This window comes from Mirounga angustirostris, unplaced genomic scaffold (genome assembly GCF_029215605.1).
Source record: "Mirounga angustirostris isolate CCGP_5_RB_7025 unplaced genomic scaffold, mMirAng1.0.hap1 SCAF_10, whole genome shotgun sequence".
Taxonomy (NCBI): domain Eukaryota; kingdom Metazoa; phylum Chordata; class Mammalia; order Carnivora; family Phocidae; genus Mirounga; species Mirounga angustirostris.
In genome coordinates, this window is record NW_026991718.1 from 21,809,343 (window position 1) to 21,835,319 (window position 25,977).

The 25,977-nt window shown below is 40.9% G+C and overlaps 2 protein-coding genes across 6 annotated transcripts; one reads left to right on the forward strand and one right to left on the reverse strand.

The window, feature by feature from the left end:
* Positions 1 to 846: 846 nt before the first annotated feature.
* Positions 847 to 3,979, reverse strand: CCDC121 (coiled-coil domain containing 121). The gene is made up of 2 exons (XM_045884311.3): positions 3,633 to 3,979; positions 847 to 3,160 (listed from the first exon to the last, which is right to left on the reverse strand). The coding sequence occupies exons 1-2, from the start codon at positions 3,977 to 3,979 to the stop codon at positions 2,197 to 2,199; spliced, it is 1,311 nt and encodes a 436-aa protein (XP_045740267.1). The 3' UTR covers positions 847 to 2,196.
* GPN1 (GPN-loop GTPase 1) lies at positions 3,897 to 24,158 on the forward strand. Of its 5 annotated transcripts, XM_045884312.3 has the most exons (14): positions 4,219 to 4,382; positions 5,080 to 5,173; positions 7,699 to 7,738; positions 8,533 to 8,599; positions 9,297 to 9,334; positions 11,185 to 11,263; positions 11,475 to 11,569; positions 12,521 to 12,566; positions 13,180 to 13,326; positions 14,643 to 14,725; positions 16,183 to 16,222; positions 17,070 to 17,160; positions 21,915 to 22,022; positions 23,462 to 24,158. In XM_045884312.3, the coding sequence occupies exons 1-14, from the start codon at positions 4,254 to 4,256 to the stop codon at positions 23,545 to 23,547; spliced, it is 1,143 nt and encodes a 380-aa protein (XP_045740268.1). In that variant the 5' UTR covers positions 4,219 to 4,253; the 3' UTR covers positions 23,548 to 24,158. The 5 variants fall into 5 exon arrangements, with proteins under 5 accessions (XP_064428102.1, XP_064428100.1, XP_045740268.1 ...); XM_064572030.1 differs by lacking the exon at positions 7,699 to 7,738 and having other exon boundaries at positions 4,218 to 4,382; positions 8,526 to 8,599; XM_064572032.1 differs by lacking the exons at positions 4,219 to 4,382; positions 7,699 to 7,738; positions 8,533 to 8,599 and adding an exon at positions 3,897 to 4,037.
* The last annotated feature ends 1,819 nt before the right edge of the window (positions 24,159 to 25,977 follow it).

Below are 25,977 nucleotides of genomic sequence, written 5' to 3' on the forward strand. Positions count from 1 at the left end.
CGCTCCACCTCTGTTTTCTGACCATTTCCCAATACACTTTAGCTACATTCACCTTTTAGTTCCTGGAACCTACTAAGCCTAGAACCTTTACCTTCACTGTTCCCATTGCCCAGAATGGCTTCTTCCCTGGTTTTTGCAAGGTAGGCTTCATTATATCATTTAGGTCTTAACCTAAATTTCACCTTGGTTGTCTTTTCCATCTAAATGCACTTTCTGTAACATCACCCTGTTTAATTTTCTTCATAGCAAAGCAGACTAAAAGTAGGTTGAGATATTAGTTGGCCAACCTATTGCTCACTTGCAGGTTTGGGTTTCAAAGTACCTTTATCAGATGATTCACCCACAAAAGTCTTCAAGCCCTTGAGGCCTCACTCTGAAAGGGATAGACATAATGTAATACACCAGATTCATTATCTGGGATGGTAGGAATTAAAGATAAATGTATGGGACGGAAGTTACCTACTCCCCAGTTAGATAATTGGGACAGCAAAGGTAGAAGGGAAATTCACAGCAGAATAATAAGATTCTAAATCCCTCCTACTTTCCAACTCATCAGCCTTAGTATGTATTTTCCTATGCTTTTTTTTTTTTTGCATTTTTGCATCCACAGAGAATAGGCCTTCAAATTTATCTTGGTTACCATGTTTTTCAAGTTCAGTCTTTCTGTATTTTCAGCTCAAGAACCAAAGTATTCAGGTTAAGGTACCTGCATACTATCTAAAATTCTACTTTCTGTATTAAAATTGCAGTTTTATTATGTGCACACTAATATGAATAAGACATGCAGAAGCAATAGTAAGGGAGAAGAGTGGAGTAGAAAATACACTGGAAAAAAGTCAACAGATACATTATAATCTAAGGTTTTTATTTTTAATAACAAACTACACATTTAACAAAAACATTGTTTAAAAGTTGAAGGCATTGAGGGAGAAAAAATTTTTTACTCCACAATTTTAAAGGAATTCATTTTACGTAGGAATAAAACTGAAAATCAGGAAAATTATTTTGAAGTTTTTCACCACTAACAATTTCTGGAAAACAAAGTTGATTTTATTTTCCCATAGAGGAGTGATGTTAAAATATGGGATTATATTCCTGTACTCGGATTGAGCATGCAAATAACTAGTCCAGCCATCAGTAGGTCATTAAGTGCAAAAAAATTTTTTAAAAACTACCCTAAAAGTCTATACTAATTAAAAATATTATTTCCAGTTCTTCTAAATAAACTTAAGGCACATATTGATTACAAAAGGCATTTCATGTACACACATAGTAGGAAGTGCACACATAGTAGGAAGAAAATGTAGTAAGTGACCTAAAACTGAAGTACTTACTATATCTAACATTAACTAATCTTACTTGTCTTAGAATTTAGAATGTTGTTAGGGAAATAGATGGCACAAGACTCTTTAAAGTTGTCCCAATATTTTAAAACTTTTTTTCATATGTTTTCCTGAAATAAGCAGTGACCTCATTAATGCTAGAGGTATTTCTTCACAGACAAGATTTTCAAAAGTAAGAGCTGACCTAACAGACATCCCCTTTATCTGCTCTTCCCTTCTCAATTTACTCAAAGCTAAAATTGTAGGGGCTGAGCGTCAGACAAAAGGTCATTCTGCCCAGTGCTCCACCCCCTTCCTCCAGCCTAGCTCTTACTGAACATGCCTTTTAGTTAGATTACTCTTTCACTTGACAAAACTAGAGCAGGAACTGTCTGGTCACTGGTGCAGACCTGGAAAAGAGCTTAAAAGCACTTTGCCTTCTTTGTGTGCAACTGGCCAAGAGACATGAGGATCACTGGTTGTTTACAGAGCAGAAGGCACTATATAAAGTCAATCTGAAATGCTATTCTTAGAAATCTAACTTAGCTAGATGAAATAAATCACAACCGTTTTCCTTTCACTACCTCAGGGTGCTTTTCTTGAGCTAGTTTAATGTACTGGTGTTTGGGAAATGGTATTAGGTTATCTGGAGAGTTAAGGAACATCCTGTTTATTAACAAGATCTAATTACGGAAAAACCTAATTAAGGGAAGCTGGTGGCACAAATGTCTAGCATACTGCTGGAAAAACGCACCTAATCTTTCACACTAACACATCATGATGGATGTTTTATCATAGCAGTCTGAGGTCCCAAAGCCTTCCTAGCCAGGTGTATGCAGCACATAAGAATACTCCAGTCCTTACTGAAGCAGTGTTATTTTAGGAATTGCTTTGGATTAATCCTTGGTTTGGTACTCAGGGGAGGTGTTATTGTGGCCTTTGGAGCATCCTGTCTTGGGCACCAATTATGCCTTCTTTGCAATCGTTGCCTCCCCCGGATTAAGCACTGCACATACCACTGCTCCTGCTGCAGCTGCTGCTTCTGATTTTTTAACTGGCTTTTAATAGCCTGCAACTCCTGGCATTGCTGAGTTTGCTGCAGTAATTTCTTCCCTAACTCCCGGTTCTCTCTCCTGATGCTGCAGTAGAACTCAAAAGTATACTGCTTTGCTTCCTGCTCCAAGGCCTGGGCCTTCCTGTCAAGCTCCTTTCTTTTTCTCTTTCCCAACTGCCTCATGTCTGGCTCACTCAGTTGTTTCTCCAGGAATGCTTTTTCCTGGAGTAACTGGACCTGGACTTCCTGTTTCTTTGCATCTGTCTCAGCTTGGGTTTTCTTCTTCTCCTCCTGTAATATCTGTATTTCTCTCTCCTGTTTCTCCTTTAATAGTGAAACATTCCTCAGTGCCTGCAACTGCTGCTTTAAGTTGAACTGGATCTTTTCCTTCTGCAAGAGCTCCCTTTTAAACACTGAAGTTTGTTTCGCATATTTGGAGGCTGATTCTTGCCTCCTTCGTTCAATCTCCTCAGTTTTTTGTAAGTAGTTGTTGCACAGCTTTTCAGGCTGCCCTCCATACTCCTCAGTTTTCTTGGTTAGGTATTCCAGAAAGAATTTGTTTTCAGTCTGGACAAGTAACTTTTCAGCGTACAGCTGCCTGGTCTCCTCCATTAGTAATTCTTGCTGGATTTGAGTTTGTTTTATTTGGTTGTTCAGCTTCATCATTTCCACCACTGTCTTTTCTTTAAACCTCGTCTCTGAGTTTCTTAGTTTCTCTGGCTTGAAAAAATTATTTATTAAACTGAGATATGGTGGAGGGGAACTCCTAGAGTCCTTAGCAAACCTGAAGGAAGAACAAGTGAGACATTCCCGCATAAATTCTTAATGAAAATTTAGTAAATACAAAATGCACAACTGTACTTTAATTCATACGAGAAAATATTTTTGAGTACCTATTACGGTTCTGCCACTATGCATGGCACCAGGGAGTACAGCTAGGGGTAAAGATGAATGAGTGTAGTTTACAGTTTACAGTACGCATTCACTACAACCCTGTGAGGTATCACCTCCATTTTAAAGAGGAGAAAACAGGTTCGGAGAATTTAAATGACTTGGCCACGATTTACACCGCCAGCAAGTGGTAGAGTGTGGGTGTGAAACCTAGATTTTAGGATTTACTGAACACTGCAGTAGCTACAAAAGACCACAGGAACAGCCGGGGTGGTCGAGAGTAGCAATACATTTCCCGGCTTTTCCACCACCTTTCCGGTATCCGAGGACACTTCCGTGGAGGGAAGCGCCCCTTCAGTACCTACTTGCTCCAGGAATCCAAGCGTTCATCTCCAGGGTCACGGCGTGGTTCACTGACGGTGACTGCCAAGGAGGGAGCGCTGTTGTCGGGAGCCTGCGACACCTGGAAATGGCGTCCCCTTGCGGAAAGTTTTCGCAATTTCTCCGTTCCGTGCTCCCCGGGTCTCGACGCTGCCCAGCAACCCTCGGGGTCGCACTCCGCCCCAGTCCCGGCCGGTCCAGCCCTGAGCTGCTGAACCTCGTCGGCTGCCGAGTAAGCCCCAGCAGCCGGTTCTCCCGCTCCTTGGGGGCCGAAAGAGAAACGCACTCTCCTCATTTTCGACCCGTGGGGGTCCTGTCTCGGGGACCCCATCTCGTCTCGCCCTTCTGGGGACCAGAGCTTTGCCCCTCCCAGGCCCTCCCCTACGACGGTGAGTGTCCCTTTTCCTGGCCCTCTCTAGCCCTCCATTTCCCTGCCACTGTCGCTAGTTGGTTGGGAGGCTAGGATGCTCTAGCGCCCGGCCCGCCCCTTCGTCTTCCCCTCTAGCGCTAGTTGGGTTCTAGCCTCTCTCGCGGCCCCGAGCGTCACTTCAGCCTCTCTAGGCACGCGGCGTCTCTATGGTAGAGGGGGCGGAGCCAGGAGAAAGATGGCGGCGCCCGCAGAGGCGGCGGCGCCCGCAGAGGCAGCAGCGTTGCAGGCTTCGGGGGCTCCTCGGCCTTCAGTTTGTCTGTTAGTGTTGGGAATGGCGGGATCCGGGAAAACCACCTTTGTGCAGGTGACGTACACGGCGCGGGCGTAGTAGGTGCACGCGAGCGGTTGTCAGTGGTGGGCGGAAGGCCAGGGAGAACGGGAGGGAGGTCTCTCAGGAGAGTTGGAGGGGACCCGCGTGTGGCTTTAAGGTACTTCCCAGCAACACCGGTTCCTTCTTAGGCTAGCCTTTTTGGACTCTAGCCAGGTTTACTTAGGGCGGTCTTCTTCGCACCCTCAGTTCATATTTGGTACAACTTACCACGTTGTTCTGGAATTGTCTTAACAGGTAAAATTGCCGACTCCTCGAAGGCAGAGGCTTACGTGCAACTGGCAGTTAATACAGTGCTAGCATACAGGCTTTTGGTGTAGATTACTAAAGAATTTTTTCTTGCGCAGCTCTTATGTTTCAAGCACTGGAGATACAGAGATTGAATTTGACGAGGTTCCCGCTTTGGGGAGCTAATATTTTAATGGGAGTGATAGCAAAAACCTCACACAAATCAGGTAAATAAGTGATCGAGAGTAGGGGAGACTCTTCTTAGACGGGTGATAAAGAAGAGATAGCATTTATGAGAGTTGAATGTTGGAGGTGGATATCGGGGACGAATATTTCAGGTCGAGGGAAATGGAAGTGTAGGAGTCTTCAGGTATGATCGATACAGGAATCTTGGCGCCTTATTCCCTCTGTCTTACTCCATCCCTCTCTTCTCATATCTCTGCAGAGGCTTACTGGACATCTACATAGCCAAGGCTCTCCACCTTATGTGATTAATCTGGACCCAGCTGTACATGAAGTACCCTTTCCTGCCAATATTGGTGAGTAAATTGTAAGAACTGTGTAAATTGTGTGAAGTCCCTCAGAAAATGGAAAGTTTCCAGCCCACCAGTCTTTAATGCTTTCATTTTTTTCTTTTTTTTAAGATTTTATTTATTTATTTGAGAGAGAGAGAGAAGGAGCAGGGGGAGGGGCAGAGGGAGAGGAAGAAGCAGACTTCCTGCTGAGCAGGGAGCCCCATTCCCACTCCATACCAGGACTCTGGGATCATGCCCTGAGCTGAAGGCAGACGCTTAACTGACTGAGCCACCCAGGTGCCCCTCATTTTCATTTTTCTAAACTACTTTCATTTTCCTTGAATTTCCTAGAATCTCTAAACAAGCCTTCTCCTTTATTCACATTTTCTTTGTTTACTCCTTTTCCTAAGTAAGTTTATTTCCTTACCTCTCACTGTTATCTCTCCCCTCTTTCTGACTAGAGAGTATCAGGCTATTGTTATTTGCGATAATGAAGTGACAGAAAGTCAGTCCTCTCACCTCAAGGTCATAAAACCTTCAGCAGGCCCTGATACATAAACCTTTTTTGTTTAGTTTCTTTTCTCAAAAGTTTAGGGTTCCTGTGTGGTAGTTCACTTACTGATCTATAGGAACCTTTCTTCCACTCCCAAAGTTACATGGGAAAATGTGTATATGCATATATGCATTGTTTTGGGGAGAGGTTTCCAGTTATCATCAGACTTTCAGAGGATCTGTGTGAAAAAAATTAAGAGTGGATATGATTCACTGTCATGGTTCTTGATAGGATACAGGGGCCTCCTGATTTCCTGGCTGTCACTGTGCTAATCCTCTCCCTCTTTGTCTCTTCTTAAGCCTGTTAAGCTGCTTGTACCCCAATCATACTAATAAAGGAAAACCTTGTTAAGAAGCAGAGATCATTTTGGGAAGAGTTTGGGAAAAAGTTGGTATCTTCTCATTTAAAGGATGGACTTCTGTTGATAGATGACTGGATAAAGAAGATGTGGTATATATATACCATGGAAAATTACTCAGCCATGAAAAACAATGAAGTCTTACCATTTGGGACAACATGGATGGACGTAGAGGGTGTTATGTTAAGTGAAATAAGCCAAGACAGAGAAAGACAAATACCTTATGGTTTCACTTATATGTGGAACCTAAAAAACAAAACAAAACGGAAACAGACTCATAGATACAGGAAACAAACTGTTGGTTACCAGAGCAGGGAGGAGTTGGGAGGCGAGTGAAATAGGTGAAGGGGATTAAGAGGTACAAACGTCTAGGTACACTGTAAGTCATGGGGATATAACGTACAGCATAGGGAATATAGTCAATAATATAATAACTTTGGTAACATGATAACCAGACTTATTGTGGAGATCATTTTGAAATATATAAAAATATCGAATCATTATGATGTAAACCTGAAACTAGTAAGATACTGTATGTCGGTTATACCTAAATTAAAAAAAAAGATGGAATTCTAATAGTTGGTGGGGTCTACAGGCTGGTAGACAGGTTTAGTTAGATATTACTGGATGTATTAATTCCTTTTGAAAAATCATGTCTGTATTACCGTTGTTACCAGTAGGCAATTAGTAAGAAATAAACTTTTTTCTTGATTCATCTCCCTTTTTCTTTTCTTTTATTTTTAGTTTAATTCCAGTATAGTTAATATACAATGTTATATTAGTTTCAGGTGTACAATATAGTGATTCAACAATTCTGCATTTTTTTTTAGCTGCCTTTTTCTATGCGTAGGGTCACTGATAAGGTATTAAAGTTGTACAAAACTTTTCTCTTGGGGCGCCTGGGTAGCTCAGTCGGTTAAGTGTCCAATTCTTGGTTTCAGCTCAGATCATGATCTCAGGGTCATGAGATTGAGCCCCGAATTGGGCTCCAGCTCAGTGGGGAGTCTGCTTGAGATTCTTTCCCCTTCCCTCTCCCTCCCTCTCTGCTCCTTCCCCTGCTCATGCATGTGTGCGCACGCTCTCTCTCTCTCAAGTAAGTTAAAAAAAAAAAAAAAAAAAATCTTAAAAAAACCCCCAAAACCCAGCTTGGCCACATTACTTAAAAAAAAAAAAACAAAACCTTTTCTCCTTGTCTCAGACCATTTCTACCATAACTTCTGAGTTCCTAGCTAACATTTTTTATGGGTTACTTCCCCGTTATCTTTTGTAAGGAAGGAAACCAGTGTGAAACTGGGGGAATTAGTAGAAGAGAATGCAGACAAGAGAAGTCTGAATGGTTGGTTTCAGATTCTTGCTGGGTGAGAAGGTACTTGCAGGGCATCTTCTGCCCTGTTCTTCTCTTCACGATCTTGTTTTTTTTTTTCCCCTATCAGAGTTCAGTGACCTTAGCTTAAAAATTTAGAAAACAGATTTGAAAAGTAAGTGAGATACCAAAAGAGAAACTTATTTTTTTTTCCTCAGGGGAAGCAGGGATGACTTGAGAGGCCCGTTGTCTGAGGATATTATAGGTGGAGGGCCTCAACTATATTGTTTCTGTCTGTTAAATTCCAATGAATTCTTCCTCCCGCCTCCCCCCAGATATTCGTGACACTGTGAAGTATAAAGAAGTCATGAAACAGTATCCTTTTCCGCATCTGCTTCTCTGCTGACTCATCCCTGACTAGTTACTATCTGTTTTTTTGTGGCTTTGAGAGTATTTTTGCATTTCTTTGTGAAATATACTAGCAAAAGCATTTAATTGCTTTAAAGTAATTTAATTAGGAGGATGGAAAGATGAATGTGAGAAGAGGTATTATAGGTGATTAGAAATACTGTTTCAGCTTGTGGGTTCAGTTTTCTTACCATCTTCCCAGACTACAGGCTATTATAATTGGAGAGCATAGAGGGTGAGAGGCTAGCTGGTGCTGTGCCTGGTCCCATAAAGTAGTGTCACCTTGGAGGCTACCACCTCCTCTGACACTGGGAAACTCAGAAGTAGGATCAACTCTTAGTACATTGCTGCATGAAGTGTGTACTTTCCGTATAGGTGGGTCTAGGTGGATAGACTAATTCTAATCAGCAGGTTGATTGACCAGTGAGGATCAGAGCAAGGAGTGTGATATCTTAATGATATTTTCAGATGATCTTAATGGCTAATGCTATTAAGCTGTCACTGCCAGATGCATCTGTCTGTTACATTTTGGTCACTTTAATTTCTTCATTTTGCCTCGGCATCCCCAAAATGATAAAGGAACGAGGATAATGAAAATTCCTTGTGAGGTTAAGGTTGTGTGGTATGTCAGGGATTAGCTGCCAGTATCCATTCATGGAACACTAATGTTATAATGCTGTTTGTGTGAATGATATCCTAAGTGTGAATTTCATCATCTAAGTTGATCTGTAAGTAATTTAAATCCTCAACTTAGTGTCCAGGTATGGACTTGGGCCCAATGGTGGTATAGTGACGTCACTCAATCTCTTTGCTACCAGATTTGATCAGGTATGTCTGTCTTTACTTTATAGGCATGGCTGTGTAAAAACCTGTGACTTTTAAATGCCTTAGCTTGCTCACGTTGAGAAAGAGCAATAAACCTGGATATTCATAGAAAATAAGTAAGCATTTTGGGAGACAGAGGAGGTTATGACAGGATGATCAGTGTTGTGAGACACTTCACATTTAACATTGTGACAGCCAATAAAACAAAAATCCAGGTTCTTTTCTTGATCTTGGCTTGTAGTGTCACCTTGAGGATGGAATGGAGGGTTGGGGAGTGGGATGGACTAGCAGGCATGGAATGGAAAGATCATGGGGCTTTTTACGTGTGACAGATAATTGTCACTGTTTAAGTTTCTCTCTATCACCTATGTCCTTAAGAGTGTTTTGTAATCACTGATTTCTTTACCCTGATAATCACTCCGTGAGACAGGCTGTTAACATTTTACTGAAGCACCAAGAGATATGTCCCGACAGTGACTGATCGTCTTTAGCTTCTTAGGACCTTGCAGCGTACTCCGGCGTGTTGCAGTGCTGCTGGTGTGGCTCTGTTTCTTTGGTTCATTGAGTTTATTAGTTGGTGTCCTAAATTGAGAACACAGAGATTGAATAGTTGATAGTGCCTGTAAGGCAGGCCACCCTGGCAAGGGTGATTTCTGTGCTGAAAATGGATCCTGTTGTAATTGGCATCTTTTTCTTTTAGGTGATGAAATTTATTGAGAAGGCCCAGAACATGTCTAAGTAAGTGATTTCAGTTTAACACCAATTTATTACTCTGTAGTTGACATGTTTCGAGGATTTCAGGATACCATCAAACTCTGAAAGGGTGTAGATTGAGATGAAACCATTAGAAGTGAAAAGAAAAAAGTGGGCAAAAAAACCCCCACAACAACCCATTAAGATGATATATGGTGAAGATCTAAATTTAATAGTATCCTGCCTCCAATCACTGTCATATATGCCCATGGCTTCCTAGGAGGTATTTTTGAGACTTTGTCCAAATTCAGTTGTCTACCTGCCTTCTCTTGGGAAAACCACATTTGTTGGCATTAAGATCTCTGAAACATCTTACTAACCCTTGTTTAAAAATAAATCTTAAAAAGAATTATAGAGAATTAAAACCACGTATAATACTTAAAAGATGAAACTATTTCACCCTGATTCCCGGTAGAAGTAACAATCATCATTATTACTATTCTATTGTGTTACATTATTTTATAATGTATAACATATAGTATTATTATAAAATATTATATGTATTATTGCCATTATTACTATCAGTGACTCATTCCACATGTTTCCATGCATATATACATAGAAGGATGGATAGATAAGGTGTTTCACAAAAATGTTTTTATAAAAAACTACTAGAGGTAGTTTAAAAAAAATAACAGCTTTTTTAAGATACAAATTCATGTACCAAAGGTCCACTCTAAATTTTTTTTTTTTTTTTTTTTTTTAAAGATTTTATTTATTTGACAGAGAGAGACATAGCGAGAGAGGGAACACAGGCAGGGAGAGTGGGAGAGGGAGAAGCAGGCTTCCCACCGAGCAGGGAGCCCGATGCGGGGCTCGATCCCAGGACCCTGGGATCATGACCTGAGCCGAAGGCAGACGCTTAACGACTGAGCCACCCAGGCGCCCCGGTCCACTCTAATTTTTAAGTATACAGTATAGTGGTTTTTAGTATATTCGTAAAGTTATGCACTGATCACCACTATCTAATTCCAGAACTTTCTCTTCATCCTCAAAAGAAATCATACTCATAGCAGTTCCTGTTATTCTCCCTTCCTACCCGAGCTCCGGGTGGCTGCACCATTTTACATTCTCACCAGCATCGTGTGAGGGGTCCTGGTCCACACCCTCGCCAATACTTGTTGTTGTCCTTGTTTTTGGTTATAGCCATGTCAGTGGGTGTGAAGTGGTGTCTCATTGTGGTATCAGATTTGATTTATATTTCCTCGGTGATTAAAAATGTTAAACATCATTTTATGTACTTTTTGGCCATTGGTATATATTTGGAGAAATGTCTATCCAAAATTTTTTGCTCATTTTTAAAAACAGCTTTATTTAGATATAATTCATATACCATTTAAAGTGTCTGTTGGCTTTTGGTATATTCACAGAATTGTGCAACCATAGCTACAGTCACTTTTAGAATATTTCCATCACCTCAAGAAGAAACCCTGTATTTAGCTATTACTCCCCTATCTCTCTATTCCTCCTTCCCCTCCTCCACCTTCACCCCCACCTCCACCCCAAGAGACCAGATGGTTTCCCAAGAGATTTGCCTTCTCGTTTTGTTTATCTCTCATCTTTAATGCAGTGTGTTTCTAAAACTATCACAGTTTCTCTGTGATCATTTGCAGCAGTTTGTGGACTGCTGCTCCTGCCTGGTAGCGTGAATATTGGACATTGAACAAAGCCCAGGGGAACGTGGTATATGTTTTAAGGGCAGTGGGAGGAAATTAGACTTGACAGTGTGAAGAGGTTCCAATCTTGGCTAACCAGATGTTCAGTGTTTTGTGTGCTGGAATATCTTTCAGCATTACACAAGTGTAATACTTCTTTAATGGTTGTTCTTGACACAGATATGTCTTGATTGACACACCTGGACAGATTGAGGTGTTCACGTGGTCAGCTTCTGGGACAATCATCACTGAGGCCCTGGTGAGTACTGTAGGTCTGGTTACTGAGAGTAACTAGAGAGTTAGACTGGCTAAGCATCTTTTTATTGCATGGGACCTTATATGGGAGGGAGTTGTGGAAGCTCTGTACACCCTGCCTAAGGCGGTTCTCCCTTGCTAAGGAAGGTGGGAAAAGAGTTTGGGGATAGGTCATGAGCCCTTTGACTAAGGCTGTGATTATTTTGTGGCTTTAGGCGTCCTCATTTCCAACAGTTGTCATTTATGTAATGGATACATCAAGAAGTACCAACCCAGTGACCTTCATGTCCAATATGCTCTATGCCTGCAGGTAATTGATTGCTGGTGGGCATGCTATTACATCAAGGGAGGAGGCCTCTTCTTTTCTCTTTTGTATTTGAGTCCCGAGTACTTACCAACCTGGATTTGTGCTCATTCAGATGTGCCCCTCAGTTTAGTAGTTGTAAGCTGGGGAGAGGTTAGAAGAGAAAAGAGACACATGTGCTGGCATTCTCTATGAGCAGCTTCTCATCTTCCTCCCTTGCTTGTTATAGAAACAGGTTGTGTATGAATATGAACCTTTTGGTAGTTGCTCCCAGTTGAATGAAACAAGTCTAAATAGAATAGAGCCCTCTGGTCTAAATGCTCCTTTTCTGTGTTATGACATGTAGAGTTAAATTATAATGTGAGAGCTTATGAATAAAGAGATTTTTCTATAATTCCACACAGCACAGGTTTGCCCCAGCTTGATGTCATTGGGGACAGAAGGACATGCCTCACTAGGGTATGTGAGTGCAGTAGATATAGGAACAAGGCGAACGATTATTAAATGTGAGAGAATTTACTTGGGGTGTACACAAAAGCCATCGCCAGCATTTGTGCCTTCTCATATGACTAGGGGTATCCCTTCTTGTTAGATTCAGGAAATCCTAGTCCAAATAGAAATCTGATGATTGATAATGTTTTTTGTTTCCATATTTATTGTTTAAAAGACAGTTATTTGATAAAAACAACCCTACAAAAAAAGCATACACAAAAAACAAGATCAGTATCAAAGCATTATTACTCCAAGAAAGAGAGAGAATGTGTGTGTGTTGTTTGCTTGAGGGTAGGTGGTGGTTTTTCCTCTTGGGAGAGGAAACTGAGGGCTGTGTGAGAATGGATACGTATATGTGGAGTCTGAACCCATTCTACTTCTCTTTACTCAGTTCCCACGGACTGACACTGGGCAAGCAGGAGCTTAAGTGTTTTTACTAATAGTGTCTTGATATTTGATTTTCAGCATCTTGTACAAAACCAAGCTGCCTTTCATTGTGGTTATGAATAAAGTAAGTGGATCCTTCCTTCAGTATTTCTTTTTCATCAGAACCTTGTGTTATTGGAAGGTTTGGGTAGGTGAGGATTTTCACATGTTGGAGAACAGATTCAAACTTACCTGAAACAAAGTCATGAGCACTTGTAGCAGAAAGATTGAATCAGATTGAATGAATATTTATCAGTGGCTCTCATCAAAGTATTTTTAAACTAGATAGAGTAGCCCCTCAACCGTAGTGTATAGGTTATCCCTCAGAATTGCATTGTATATGCTAGTGTATTGGCAGTCACAATTAAAACAGAAAACTTCACTGTTGTTGGGTTGACAGCTAGGATTCAAGAGACTACATGACTTCAGAGCCTGGAATATGCTGGCATCTACTGTCGCCATGGTCACTTGGCAGTGGATAGTGAAGGGTCTGCTTCAACCACGAGAACACATATCTTCATTTCATTATTTACAGTAGTCTTGGCCCTTTATGATTTGTTGTAGTGGAGGAGGAAATGGTGAAAGCAGAGAAAAAATACATGAATAATTGCTTTGTTGTTGCCACTTAATTAAAATTTTTTCGAAGTTTGATATCAGCACATCTCTGGTTGCTAATAGTTGACTTCTCTCTGGTACAGACTGACATCATTGATCACAGCTTTGCAGTGGAATGGATGCAAGATTTTGAGGCTTTCCAAGATGCCTTGAATCAAGAGACTACATACGTCAGTAACCTGACTCGTTCAATGAGCCTGGTGTTAGATGAATTTTACAGCTCACTTAGGGTAAACTTTCTCCTCTCCTTATGCTGACAGTCCCTTCAGACAATCTCTTAATCCATAGGGCTGGTTTTGAACCTATCTTAGAAAAGAAGTTCGTTACCTTCATAAAAAAAGCATTTAAGCATTACTTATAAAAATGGGAGTTTTATGGTTGTTTTTTTTTCATTCTTTTGCGTGTTGTTGTCCAGTTTGAAAACTGGAGGTTTAAAAGATAAATAAGGTAGGGGCGCCTGGCTGGCTCAGTCACTAGAACATATGGCTGGCTCTTAATCTCAGGGTCGTGAGTTTGAGCCCCACTTTGGGCACTGAGATTACTTAAAAAAGATAAATAAGGTAAAGACCCAACCTTCAGAGTTTATGGTTTAGTTTGAAGAGTGGGCTACACACAGAATTGAAACATGATATATTGTGCTAAGGACCTTACGAAGATTGGAGGTTGAGGCTCATGCTGGTAAAGGGCAGATCACTCTTGAAATGAAGGATTTTGGAGGATATATCATTAGAGGTATGCTTTGAAGGAAGGGTATGATTTATTTTTTATTTTTTTAAAGATTTTATTTTTTTTGTGTGTGTGTATGCGTGTGCGAGAGAAAAAGCACACACATGAGTGGGGGAGAGGGGCAGAGAGAGAAGCAGACTCCCCGCTGAGCAGGGAGCCCAATGCAGGACCCTATCCCAGGACCCTGGGATCACGACCTGAGCCGAAGGCAGACGCTTAACCGACTGAGCCACCTAGGCACCCAGGAAGGGTACAATTTATATAAGCAAAAGTGTGTTGGGGTGGCAGGGAGGATGGTAATTGCCCAAGCAAAGGCATTGCGATACTAATTTTTATAGAAAACAGTGGTTGGATTTGACAGGGAATAGATGACAAGTCTTGCTACGTGTTTCTCCTCTTTTTTTTTTTTTTAATGATTTTTTTAAAAGGTTTTATTTATTTATTTGAGAGAGAGAGAATGAGAGAGAGCACATGAGAGGGGGGAGGGTCAGAGGGAGAAGCACACTCCCTGCCGAGCAGGGAGCCCGATGTGGGACTCGATCCAGGGACTCCAGGATCATGACCTGAGCCGAAGGCAGTCGCTTAACCAACTGAGCCACCCAGGCGCCTCCCTCCTCTTTTTTTTCTAGTCCTCTCTTTTCCATAGACATCTTGCCATGGCTTTTGAGTATGTGTGCTGTTTTGTTTTAGCTTCACTCTTTGTCAGAGACTTCTTGAAGTATTTAAACAACTTTTATGAAGATTTTATGATATTTGAACAACGTAATATACACCATTTAAAAATATACAGTTTCCTCAGTGGTACTGATGCTTTTGACAGGTGGTGGGTGTGTCTGCTGTTCTGGGTACAGGCTTAGATGAACTCTTCATGCAAGTCACCAGTGCTGCGGAAGAATATGAAAGGTGAGGATAAAGAAAAATCCTGTTGATGACATTTTTAGTAACGTACAATCTAATATGGTAGCAGTTTTGTCAGCAAAGCATTTTGGTTTTCATAGTATAGGTATTATGTTTGCCATGTGTATGTGTACTGGATCTGTATGTGCACACTTAAGGATAACAAGTCCCCATTAACCTTTTTTAAAAATAGGAGTATAAAACCTTCGCTGTATTGAATGATTAAGAGCAGGAGTCTTCAGACTTTTTGTAAAAAGCCAGATAGTAAATATTTTAGGTTTTTGTGGGCCATACGATCTTTGTTGCAACTGTTTAACTGTCATTGTAGGGCAAAAGCATCCATAAATAATTTGCAAATGAATGGGCATGGCTGTGTTCCAATAAAACTTTATATACAAAAATAGACATGATTTGGCTTGTTTGCCACATTGGCTGACCCTGGATTAAGAACATAGACTTTGGAGTCAGACAGACATGGGTTGGATTTCTATTTTCTCCACTGAATAAATGAGTGGCCTTAGCAAGTTTTCATCATTTGTAGATCAGGGATAATAGCATTTATTGTTAAGGTTGTTGTGAGCATTATTTGAGAAAATATATCCAAGCACCTAGCACAATTGCTGACACATAGCAAGCACACTTCATGATAAATGGTGGTTATTACTGTTATCATGGTTAATACTGGAATTCTGTTTACTTACAGGAAAGTGTAATCAGAGCACTTTCCTTGGGCTGGTGGCATGATAATTGGCCACTTACTAGCATGTTCCTTTGGCTTCATACTTAGCAAGATTCTAACAACCACATGGTGGTTTTTAGACACATTATTTTCATTTTGATTCATCAGACAAGGGGTCTTTCTGTGTGTTCCCAGTCTTAGGATAGACCTTTCTGTATCCTTTTGTAACTGCCCAGATAAGCCACATAATTACATATTGGGCTTCCTGAGCCCAACAGGCCTCCCTTTTTTTTAAAAAATTTATTTGACAGAGAGAGAGCACGCGCACAAACACACAAGCAGAGGGAGGGGCAGAGGGAGAGGGAGGAGGCAAGCTCCCCGCTGAGCAGGGAGCCCAATGTGGGGCTCGATCCCAGGACCCTGAGATCATGACCTGAGGCGAAGGCAGACGCTTAACTGACTGAGCCACCCAGGCACCCCAGGCTCCCTTCTTTTATTCATCTTAGTTTTATCCAAACAAATGATGAGCTCATGAGTCATGGATTCTAGAGTTAATCTTTCCAGGCCAGCAGTCTTTTGTCTATTTGGGGTTTCAGGGTGGGGGCAAGCACCTTGACTTTTAATTCCATAGGGGTATAATCTCCGTGACTGACTTGTTACATATAATGTTCAGTGAAGTAAGGTCTTCTGTTACTGTCAGGGACCTAGGAAAATAGAAGTGATGTGGGGGTGGGCAGGACAGATTATTAAATAAAGGAATTTAGAAAGTGTTTTCTCTTTCCAGGGAGTATCGTCCTGAATATGAACGTCTGAAGAAGTCAGTGGTAAGAGAGGAGGCTATTTGTGTATTTTGGACCACTAAAATATAACTTTAAACCATGCACTAATCCTCCTGCCATAAATCCTTTGTTTTGGCTATCAGTGTATGTTTTAGATGTTTGTTATTTAAATTAGTAAATTTGTATGTGTGCTGTCTAGATGCAGAAGGGCCCCTTAATTATTTTTCTTCTCTTTATTTGAAGTTTTTTAAATCTGATTTTTCCTGTTACATTTGCTAAGCACTTCTTGGGCCGCACCCCCCTCCTACTCCCGAGGCTCATTTAAGGACTGGTTATAGAATTTTAAGAAAAAAGAGGTGGTTCACAGTGCTTATTCCAAATAATCACTTGGCCTGCCCTCTTCAGCTGCATTGGGCCCCTTACCACTGCTATGTCTGCTTGAGGGTTCTTTTGATGTGTTCTTGTATCCAGTTTCTGAAACCTCTAATTCTGTCTGCAGAGCCCTCTAGTCTGAACTTGTGCTCCTCTGGGCCCACACTGCTTGGTGTTTCTGTATCTGCCTCAGTGTTTCTTACCTGCCTCAGTGTCTAAATAGCCTCTAGCATTTGTATATTTAGTCATCTCTTGTTAGAAGTCTGGCATCTAACTTGGGGCTCTTTTTTTTTTTTTAAGATTTTATTTTATTTATATTTATTTTGGAGAGAGAGTGAGTGCGTTAGTGCGGGGTGGGGGGGAGGGTGGAGGGAGAGAATCTTAGGCAGGCTCCACACTCAATGACCCTGAGATCATGACCTGAGCCAAAATTAAGAGTTGGACGCTTAACTGCCAGAGCCACCCAGGTGCCCCTAGGACTCCTTCTTTAATATGAAGATATTTTTCTCTGTATGTACAGGCCAGTGCACAGAACCAGCAGCAGAAGGAACAACTGGAACGCCTTCGGAAAGATCTGGGCTCTGTAGCCTTGGACACAGGGACTGCCACAGGTATTGGAGGGTCTCTTGGTGTTAGGAACTAAAAGGAGGATATGCCTACTTCCACTGAGCAGGAAGATACTTATATTTAAGAGAGAGAAAAGGATAAAGATAAAGTGGTGTTTGAGATTGATGTATCTATTTTTTATATCACATTTACTTTGTGTGTGATTTGGAAAGGTAAACTCCTGAAACTTGTATATAACTATACCACTTTGATTTCTTCCTCTTCAGGTAGTTTTTGCTTTACTTTGGCAAGATACTTGATATCTTTTCTATTTTCTTAAATATTTTTTTAAAAAAATTTAGTTAACATACAGTGTATTGTTAGGTTCAGGGTAGAGTTTAGTGATTCATTAGTTGCATACAACACCCAGTGCTCATTACATCAAGTGCCTTCCTTCACGCCCATCACCCAATTACCCCGTCCCCCCACCTACAATTTTCTTAAATACTTTTTACTCTCCAACCCCTGCGTTGTTTTTTTTTTTTTTTTTTCTGTTTATTTTGACCTGCTTTCAGATTAACAGAAAAATTGTGTGGCTAGTATAAGAATTACTATATACCATTCAACCAGATTCGCAAAATGTTAACATTCTACCACATTTACTTCATTCTTTTTCTTTTTCTCATTATGTATGACTTATATATAAGCATATAAATATATTTATAAATAAAATATATATTCCTTTTTTCAAAATCATTTAAGAATAAGTTATAGATTTACTCTTGAATATTATCCTTGAATATTTGAGTATATTATTTCTAAAAACAAGGATATTATTTTATATAAGCTCATTACTAAAAATTAGGAAACTAACTCTGATAACTGTTGTCTGATGTGTTCCTTATTTAGATGTAGCCATTTGCCCTGTGTAGCAGGAGAAAATCCTGGATCTGCATTGCATTGAGTTATCTTGACTCTTGTTCTCCTTTAATCTGGAATGGTTCCTTTGTTTTTCTTTGTATTTCATGGTAGTGACAATTCTGAAGTGTATGAGACAGATATCTGATAGAATGTTCCTCAGTTTGGGTTTGTCTGACACTCCCTCAGGACTCAGTTCAGGTGGCTCATTGGTGGCAGCACTTTACAGAAGTGAAGTTGTGATTTTTCCATTCATAACGTCCAAGGCCCACGATGTAGATTTATTTGTCCCATCATTGGTGATGTTAATTTTGATTACTTGCTTAAAGTGGTGTCTGCCAGGTTTTTCACTGTAAAGTTCTTTCTCCCTTTATAGTAAGTCTTTTTGGGTGATGCTTTGAGACCATATGAATATCCTTCTAATTTTCACATGTTTACCCACTAGTTTTAGTATCCATTAATGTAATAGGGATAGTATCCATTTTTCTGTGATGCCTGTTAGAAGTATTTTCTGTTTGTCACTTGTTTTTTGACTTTGTCCATGGTGTTATTTTGCCAGGTGAAAGTTTTTGTTTTGATGTAATCAAATTTACTTGCCTTCTTTTTTACTGCATCTGGATTTTGATTCATAATTGGGAATCCCTTATCTATGCTGTGCTAAAGAGGAATTTACTCATGTTTTATTGTAGTACTTATATGGTTTCATTATATGTATTTATTTATTGAGAGAGAGTGAGTGAGTGAGAGAGAACATGAGTTGGGGGAAGGGGCAAAGGGAGAAGGAGAAGCAGACTTCCCACTGAGCAGGGAACCCAATGTGGGACTCAGTCCCAGGACCGTGGGACCATGACCTAGGCTGAATGCAGACGCTTAACCCACTGAGCCACCCAGGCACCCCACTGTCTACATTTAAAGTTTTTTTTTTTTTTTTTTAAAGATTTTATTTATCTGAGGGAGAGAATGGGAGACAGAGAGCATGAGAAGGAAGAGGGTCAGAGGGATAAGCAGACCCCCCGCTGAGCAGGGAGCCCGATGTGGGGCTCGATCCCGGGACTCCAGGATCATGACCTGAGCCGAAGGCAGTCGCTTAACCAACTGAGCCACCCAGGCGCCCTACATTTAAAGATTTTTATTTGTTTATTTGAGAGAGAGAATGTGCCAGTTATCCCAGCAGAGGGGAGGAACAGAGGGGAAAGGAGGGGGAGGGGAAAGAATCTCCAGCAGGCTCTGCACTAAGCATGAAGCCCAAAGTGGGCCTTGATCTCATGACCTGAGCCGAAACCAAGAGTCAGGGGTTTAACCAACTGAGCCACCCAGGTGCCCCTCATTTTCTGCATTTAGATCCCTGATCCATTTAGAGTTTATTCCTGGGTATGGTGTAAAGTATAGGTCTGTGTTACCTTTTTCATAAAGTTGTACCTGCACTGTTTCTCAAAAAGTCTACCTTCGCCCCAGCGATCTGAGATGCTACCTACATGGTATACTAAAGTTCCATGTGTACTTGGGTATATTTTTGGACTTGCCATTTTATTCTTCTGGACTATTTGTACCACACTGTTATAATTACGTAGGGCCTTTATAGAATGTTTTTTTTTTAAATTTTATTTATTTATTTGACAGAGAGAGACACAGCGAGAGAGGGAACACAAGCAGGGGGAGTGGGAAAGGGAGAAGCAGGCTTCCCATGGAGCAGGAAGCCCGATGCGGGGCTCGATCCCAGGATCCTGGGATCATGACCTGAGCCGAAGGCAGACACTTAACGACTGAGCCACCCAGGCGCCCCTTCCTTTATAGAATGTTTTAATGTCTGCCATGGCTAGTCCCTTTTCATATTTTTCTTTTTTAGTGTTTCCGTGGCTATTCTTGCATGTTTGTTTTTCCACATGAACTTTAGCATCAACTTATTTAGTTTGCTAAAAAAACTTTTTGGTATTTTTATTGGTATTGCATTATGTATGTTAATATAGGGTGAACTGCAGACTCATGTTGAATCTCTATCCAAGGATAAGGAATATGTTTATATTTTTAAGTGTACTTTTGTATTTTTCAGGAGTTTTCCCTTGTGGTTTTTGCATAGTTTTTGTTAAAATTTTCCAAGTATTTTATCTTCTTTGTTAGTGTTGAAAATGGGATTTTCTGAACCACTGTATCTTCTAAGATTTTTTTATTTATTTGTGAGAGAGAATGAGAGCCAGAGAGCACAAGAGGGAGGAGGGTCAGAGGGAGAAGCAGACTCCCCGCTGAGCAGGGAGCCCGATGCGGGAATCGATCCCGGGACTCCAGGATCATGACCTGAGCCGAAGGCAGTCGCTTAACCGACTGAGCCACCCAGGCGCCCGAACCACTGTATCTTCTAACTGGTTATGTTTGTGTATATGAAGGCTTTTCATTTCCATATATTAGTCTTTTTATTTTGCTACTTTACTGAATTTCTTTGTTTTTTAATATTTTTTAAAGATTTATTTATTTGAAAGAGAGTACACGTGCGGGGTGGGAGTGGCAGAGGGGGAGGATGAGGAAGAGAGAAAGAATTGGAAGCAGACTGTGTGCTGAGTGAGGAGCCCAGTGTGGGGCTCGATCCTGTGACCCATGAGATCATGACCTGAGCCGAAACCAAGAATCGGTTGCTCAACCGACTGAGCCACCCAGGTGCCCCTGAATTTTCTTATTGTTTGAATTAATTTTGTCATTGATTCTTAGGGGTTTCTAGGTTGGTGCTCATATTTAGTATCTATGCGCCCCCACCCACCCACACTTATGGATGGGCTGGCCTTTAAAGGAATGAAGTTCTGTTCATGACAGCTTTTGCTGTATCTTTAGTAGACAACAGCAAAGCCACTTGGAGCGGGGAGATGCTAGAAACTGGCGGGGTTTACCAGTTATGTGAACTCACCTGGCTATCTTTGTTGTGCACCCCAGTGACATAAATTTCTGTGCTCATCACTCAAGAATATGTGAAGTAGCAAATGTTAAATCTGCTGCAAAAGGTCTTCCATACTCAGATAACCTATTAAAGGTTGGGGACTTGCAGTAAATTATTTGGGGAAAATCACAAGTATAGCTGGGCACAGACTTAAGCACTGACTGTTAGCACGCCATGTTAGAACGCCATCCTTCTTCAGGGCCACAGTCCCCTTGAGATTTGCGCCCCTTGATGTTGCCACTGTTGGCCTCCTCCATCCCCAGCTGACTTCTCTCCAACTAGGCTCCTGAAGAGAGTGGTCATGTCCTCCCGCAGCTCCAGGATACTGGGCATCGCTTTAGATTCTGAGTCCAACCCTTGCAGGCTGAATTCCCTGCACAGAAATGAAGTGATTCGACTTTGATTGGCACTTAGCCCTTGTTCAGTTTCCAAGTAGGGAATTTGCCTCTATTAGTATATTCAATTTCCCATTTTCCTCCCTCCCTCTTTTTCTTGAATAATATCCTGGCTCCTTTACTCTCTGTTATTTCACCATCTATTCTCTTCAGACCCTCAGAACTTAAATTTCCACCAGGAATATTCCTTAGTACTCTACACTTTTACGCTGACTCATCACACACTGCATCTGCTCAGATACCTTTAGTCTTCATAGGAAAAACTATAGCCTCTTCTAAGCTGTGAGCTACTAAAACGAATGATGTTACTACCAGGACAAGATACCTGAGAATTATTTTCCTCAGCTTAAAAATAGCACCTTTTGGGTTACTGGGATCCTGAAAGCATTTTGTGAACTACACTACTGTAAAATGTTAAGTGGTATTAAAACAATAATACATTTAGAAGAGGTAAGAGTCAGCATTTATATTTATCATGAGCATTTTCATCCTGCTAATTTATAATCGTAGTTACTGAATCAAAATCACCTTTTGGGGGAGACATAGGTTCATGACATGCTACTGACAGGTGTTTTCTCCGTAGACAGCTTATCTCCTGCACTTGACCCTTCTGACTTGATCCTGACTCGGGGAACTTTGGATGAAGAGGATGAAGAAGCAGACAGTGATACTGATGATATTGATCACAGAGGTGAGAGGTGGCTGAGGTGGCTCATGAGAAGAGAGTAGCTGCTTATCCCCACATTGTTTGCTTAGGAGCTTTCTTGTTGAGAGAAACCATATAGATGCAGCCAGAGTGATAGGGGAGAGAAAGATGGCACCCAATACAGCAGTGGGAAAGAGTTCCATATATTGAGTTCCTGGCCTTTCTACTGAATGGTTAATATTGAGCTCATTACAGGCTTTTTGTTAGTCTCTTGTCTTCTCATCTTTAGGTCCTAACTCAATTTGAGAAATCCAGGATTTTTGTTTCGTGTAATTACTGTTTTAAAAATACATGAGGTGGGGGGCGGTGAAGAATGCATAAGGAGGCCTCAGCAGACCGAAACCAGTTAGAAGGGACTGTAACACTGAGGATAGAATGGCTCTGGAAACCCAGAAGGGTTCCACCTGGCATGGTTTTATGTACTGTGAACAGAATCTGTTTCTTGAAACAACGCTTTTTGGTTCTAGCTATGACCGAGAGCAAACCTCTCTTTACCATCCAGTGTGCCGGATGCTAACATCTAAACTGCCTCATTGACTCAGATTTATTGAGGTATAATTTACAAACAGTAAAGCTCACCCCCCCCCTTTTTTTTTTTTTAAAGATTTTTATTTATTTGACAGAGACACAGCGAGAGAGGGAACATAGCAAGAGAGGGAGTGGAAGAGGGAGAAGCAGGCTTCCTGCTGAGCAGGGAGTGTGATGTGGGGCTCGATCCCAGGACTCTGGGATCATGACCTGAGCCGAAGGCAGACGCTTAACGACTGAGCCACCCAGGTGCCCCTAGTTTGATGAGTTTTAACAAATATATGTGCACTTGTAACAGTCATCATAGTCAAGTTCCTCATGCTTGTTTTTATTTAGTCCCCTTCCTGCACACTTAGTTTTTGGCAATCACTAATCTGATTTCTGTTCCTATAATTTTGCTTTTTCCAGAATGTTGTATAATTAGGATCACAGTATTTAGCTTTTTGGATTTGACTTTTTTTCAGTCCGTGTAATGCTTTTGCAATCCATCCATGTATCAGAAGTATGTTCTTTTTATTGAATAATACTCCATGATGTGGCTTTTACCACAAGTTGTTTGTCCATTCATCAGCTGATTGCCATTAGGGTTGTTTCCAGATTTTTAGTTATTATGAGTAAAGTTGCTATATATGTTTTTCTTGGTTAAAAATACCTAGGAGTGGGACCTCATTTTAGTTACTCAATGAGGGAGATATTCTCCACATTTACAGGTGAAAGAAACCGTAAATTTTGGGCAACATGATAAATAGAGCATGCTTCTGGGAGATATTTCCTCATTGTGAGGAGTGAACACGTAGTTTATTAGAAGCAGAGTACTATTTCTGATAGATTGGTGACAGCAGCTCTAATCTGTCTAATGGGAAAGTTAAAAAGACTTGACCTTTTTTTCCTTGTAGTTACGGAGGAAAGCCGTGAAGAGCCAGCATTCCAGAATTTTATGCAAGAATCAATGGCACAGTATTGGAAGAGAAACAACAAGTAGTTTCTAGAAGTCCAGAATTTTGGAACTCTATGAAGGAACTATCCTAACCTCTGATTGGGGGCTACTATTAAGGACAATTTTGTTCAGAGTTAGCAGAGTTTTTCTTATAGGGAAATTTGATTTAGATGCAGCCAGGGATAGAAAACCATTGGACCTGGCAGGTAGATGCAGGTTCCCCTTGGCCTGTCCCTTGGATTTATGCAAGGAAGGATATTCTGACTATTCTTGGATGCTGATATCCCTTCAAACCTAAAGCTTCAAGTTTTATCATTTGAACTCAAGTACTTTTGCTGCTGATGGATGGAACAGCAAGAACTTTTCACTTCAAATCTCTGTCAGGTTGGATCTGTATTCTACTTTCCCAGCATCTTGCCCTTGACCCTGTACCATGAGTTCCCCTCTTTTTAGCCGAAAGGGAGTGGAAACATGAACTTGCCCAGGGTGGCAGTGGAGTCTCCTTGGCAACCAATCAATCTTGGGTACAAAGTGTGGGGGTAACTCACTATAGGACAACAGGTTCATTGAAGAAAGTGAGCAAAACATATGACTAATGAATAAGAATCCTGCTTTGGATGATGACTTGGATAAAGTGTTTTTAATTTTAACTTTGTTGTAAGCCTGCCTGTCATAATTTCAAATAAGAAAATTATGTAATTGCAAGTAGGTTCGCTTCTATTCAACACAGAGGTTTAAAGCCACATGTCCAAACCTGTCTCAGTAAAGAGGGGATGTTTACTAAAGTCTCCCATGTACACATACCAAGTAACCAGGTACAGAGCTAGGCACCGTTTCTATTATACTTTATTATTATTTTTTTCTATTATACTTTAAGGCGAAGTATCCTTTGTGATTTATTCAAAGACCATGGATTTGGGTAAGGTGCACATTCCATATATAATAGCTTTGGGAAGGCAAACCTTCCACATTCTTCACAGTATCTTAAAACATAGTGTATTTCTCTTAAGGAATTTTATCCATGCCTAATCTGTACTCCAATTCAGCAGTTCTCAAGTATGATCACTGGACCAGAAGCATCAGCATGACCTGGAAAATTGTTAAAAACACAACACTTAAGACCTGAATCAGAAACTGGGAGTGGGACCTAGAAATGTTTTAGTAAGTCCATCAGGGAATTCCCATGATGTTAAGTTTGAGAACTGTTCTAGCTAAAATAGCCTGTGATAGTTCCAGGCCAGGAGAATCTCAGGTATCTTAAAATGACCTGCTTTATCAGAGTACCTAACCTTGACCATCTGGTGCCTATTCTCCAATGTAAATATTCTAAAAAGTATTTTATTTTACCATTAAGTATTAATTTCAGTGTTCTGCACCTATAGATTATATACTTATAGATATTAATTTCAATATTCTATACCTAGAAGCCACTAGTCTTAAAAATTTGAACCTGTTCAAGAGGAAACCATCTTACAAAGCAAGACTCTGAACATACTTGGTTTTTCTCCTTAGTGCTTTGAATACTTCCTTAAAAAAAACTTGTCTGGGGGCTTCTGGGTGGCTCAGTCAGTTAAATGTCTGACTCTTGATTTCAGCTCAGGCCTTGGTCTCAGGGTCATGAGTTCAAGCCCCACACTGGGCTCCATGCTGGGCATGGCGCCTACTTAAAAAACAAAACAAAAAAACCCTTGCCTGGCGTATGCCTTAAGCTCCACTCCATAAGGACAGGGACAAAGTCTTCCTCATCTTTGTATCCCTTGCACAAGAACCAGTACAAATAGCTCAATAAATGTTTGCTAACTGAATGAATTAAATACTAGATGACTACTTTATGGAAACTGCCTGATGTCTGCTTTCATAAATAAATGGGAAAATGAAGCTAAGCGTGGAATGGGAGTTCAGAGAAGTGTACTAAGGATTGTGCAATTAGCAAATTTATAAGTTATCAGAGTTTACGTTGTAATCTCATTTTACTGCTATTGCATTTTTTTTTTTTTTTAAGATTTTATTTATTTATTTGACAGAGAGACACAGCGAGAGAGGGAACACAAGCAGGGGGACTGGGAGAGGGGGAAGCAGGCTCCCCGCAGAGCAGGGAGTCCGATGCGGGACTCGATCCCAGGACCCTGGGATCATGACCTGAGCTGAAGGCAGTCGCTTAACCAACTGAGCCACCCAGGCGCCCTGCTATTGCATTTTTAAAAAAAGATTTTATTTATTATTAGGAGTGTGCATGCTTGAGAGGGGGTTGGGGCAGAGGGAGAACCAGACGCCGGGCTTGATCTCACGACCTTGAGATAATGACCTGAGGTGAAGTGAGACGCTTAACCACCTAAGCCACCCAGGCACCCCTGCTTTCACCTTTATTCTCAGTGCCTGGGACATTTAAGTCATTCAATAATGTATTAATTAAAGTTGTGCCTTGATTTTGGTCTCTTAAAAGAATGCTGTAAATTTCAAAAGACTGTATTCTGC

What these genes read in the sequence shown, in the direction of transcription:
- CCDC121 (XM_045884311.3), bottom strand. Translation starts at nt 3,979, where the DNA reads ATGGGGTCCCCGAGACAGGACCCCCACGGGTCGAAAATGAGGAGAGTG. An exon ending in CGCTTGGATTCCTGGAGCAA is followed by an intron (nt 3,161 to 3,632) that starts GTAGGTACTGAA and finishes TTCTTCCTTCAG; the next exon opens with GTTTGCTAAGGACTCTAGGA.
- GPN1 (XM_045884312.3), top strand. Translation starts at nt 4,254, where the DNA reads ATGGCGGCGCCCGCAGAGGCGGCGGCGCCCGCAGAGGCAGCAGCGTTG. An exon ending in TTGCTACCAGATTTGATCAG is followed by an intron (nt 8,600 to 9,296) that starts GTATGTCTGTCT and finishes TTTTTCTTTTAG; the next exon opens with GTGATGAAATTTATTGAGAA. An exon ending in AAGGCCCAGAACATGTCTAA is followed by an intron (nt 9,335 to 11,184) that starts GTAAGTGATTTC and finishes TTCTTGACACAG; the next exon opens with ATATGTCTTGATTGACACAC.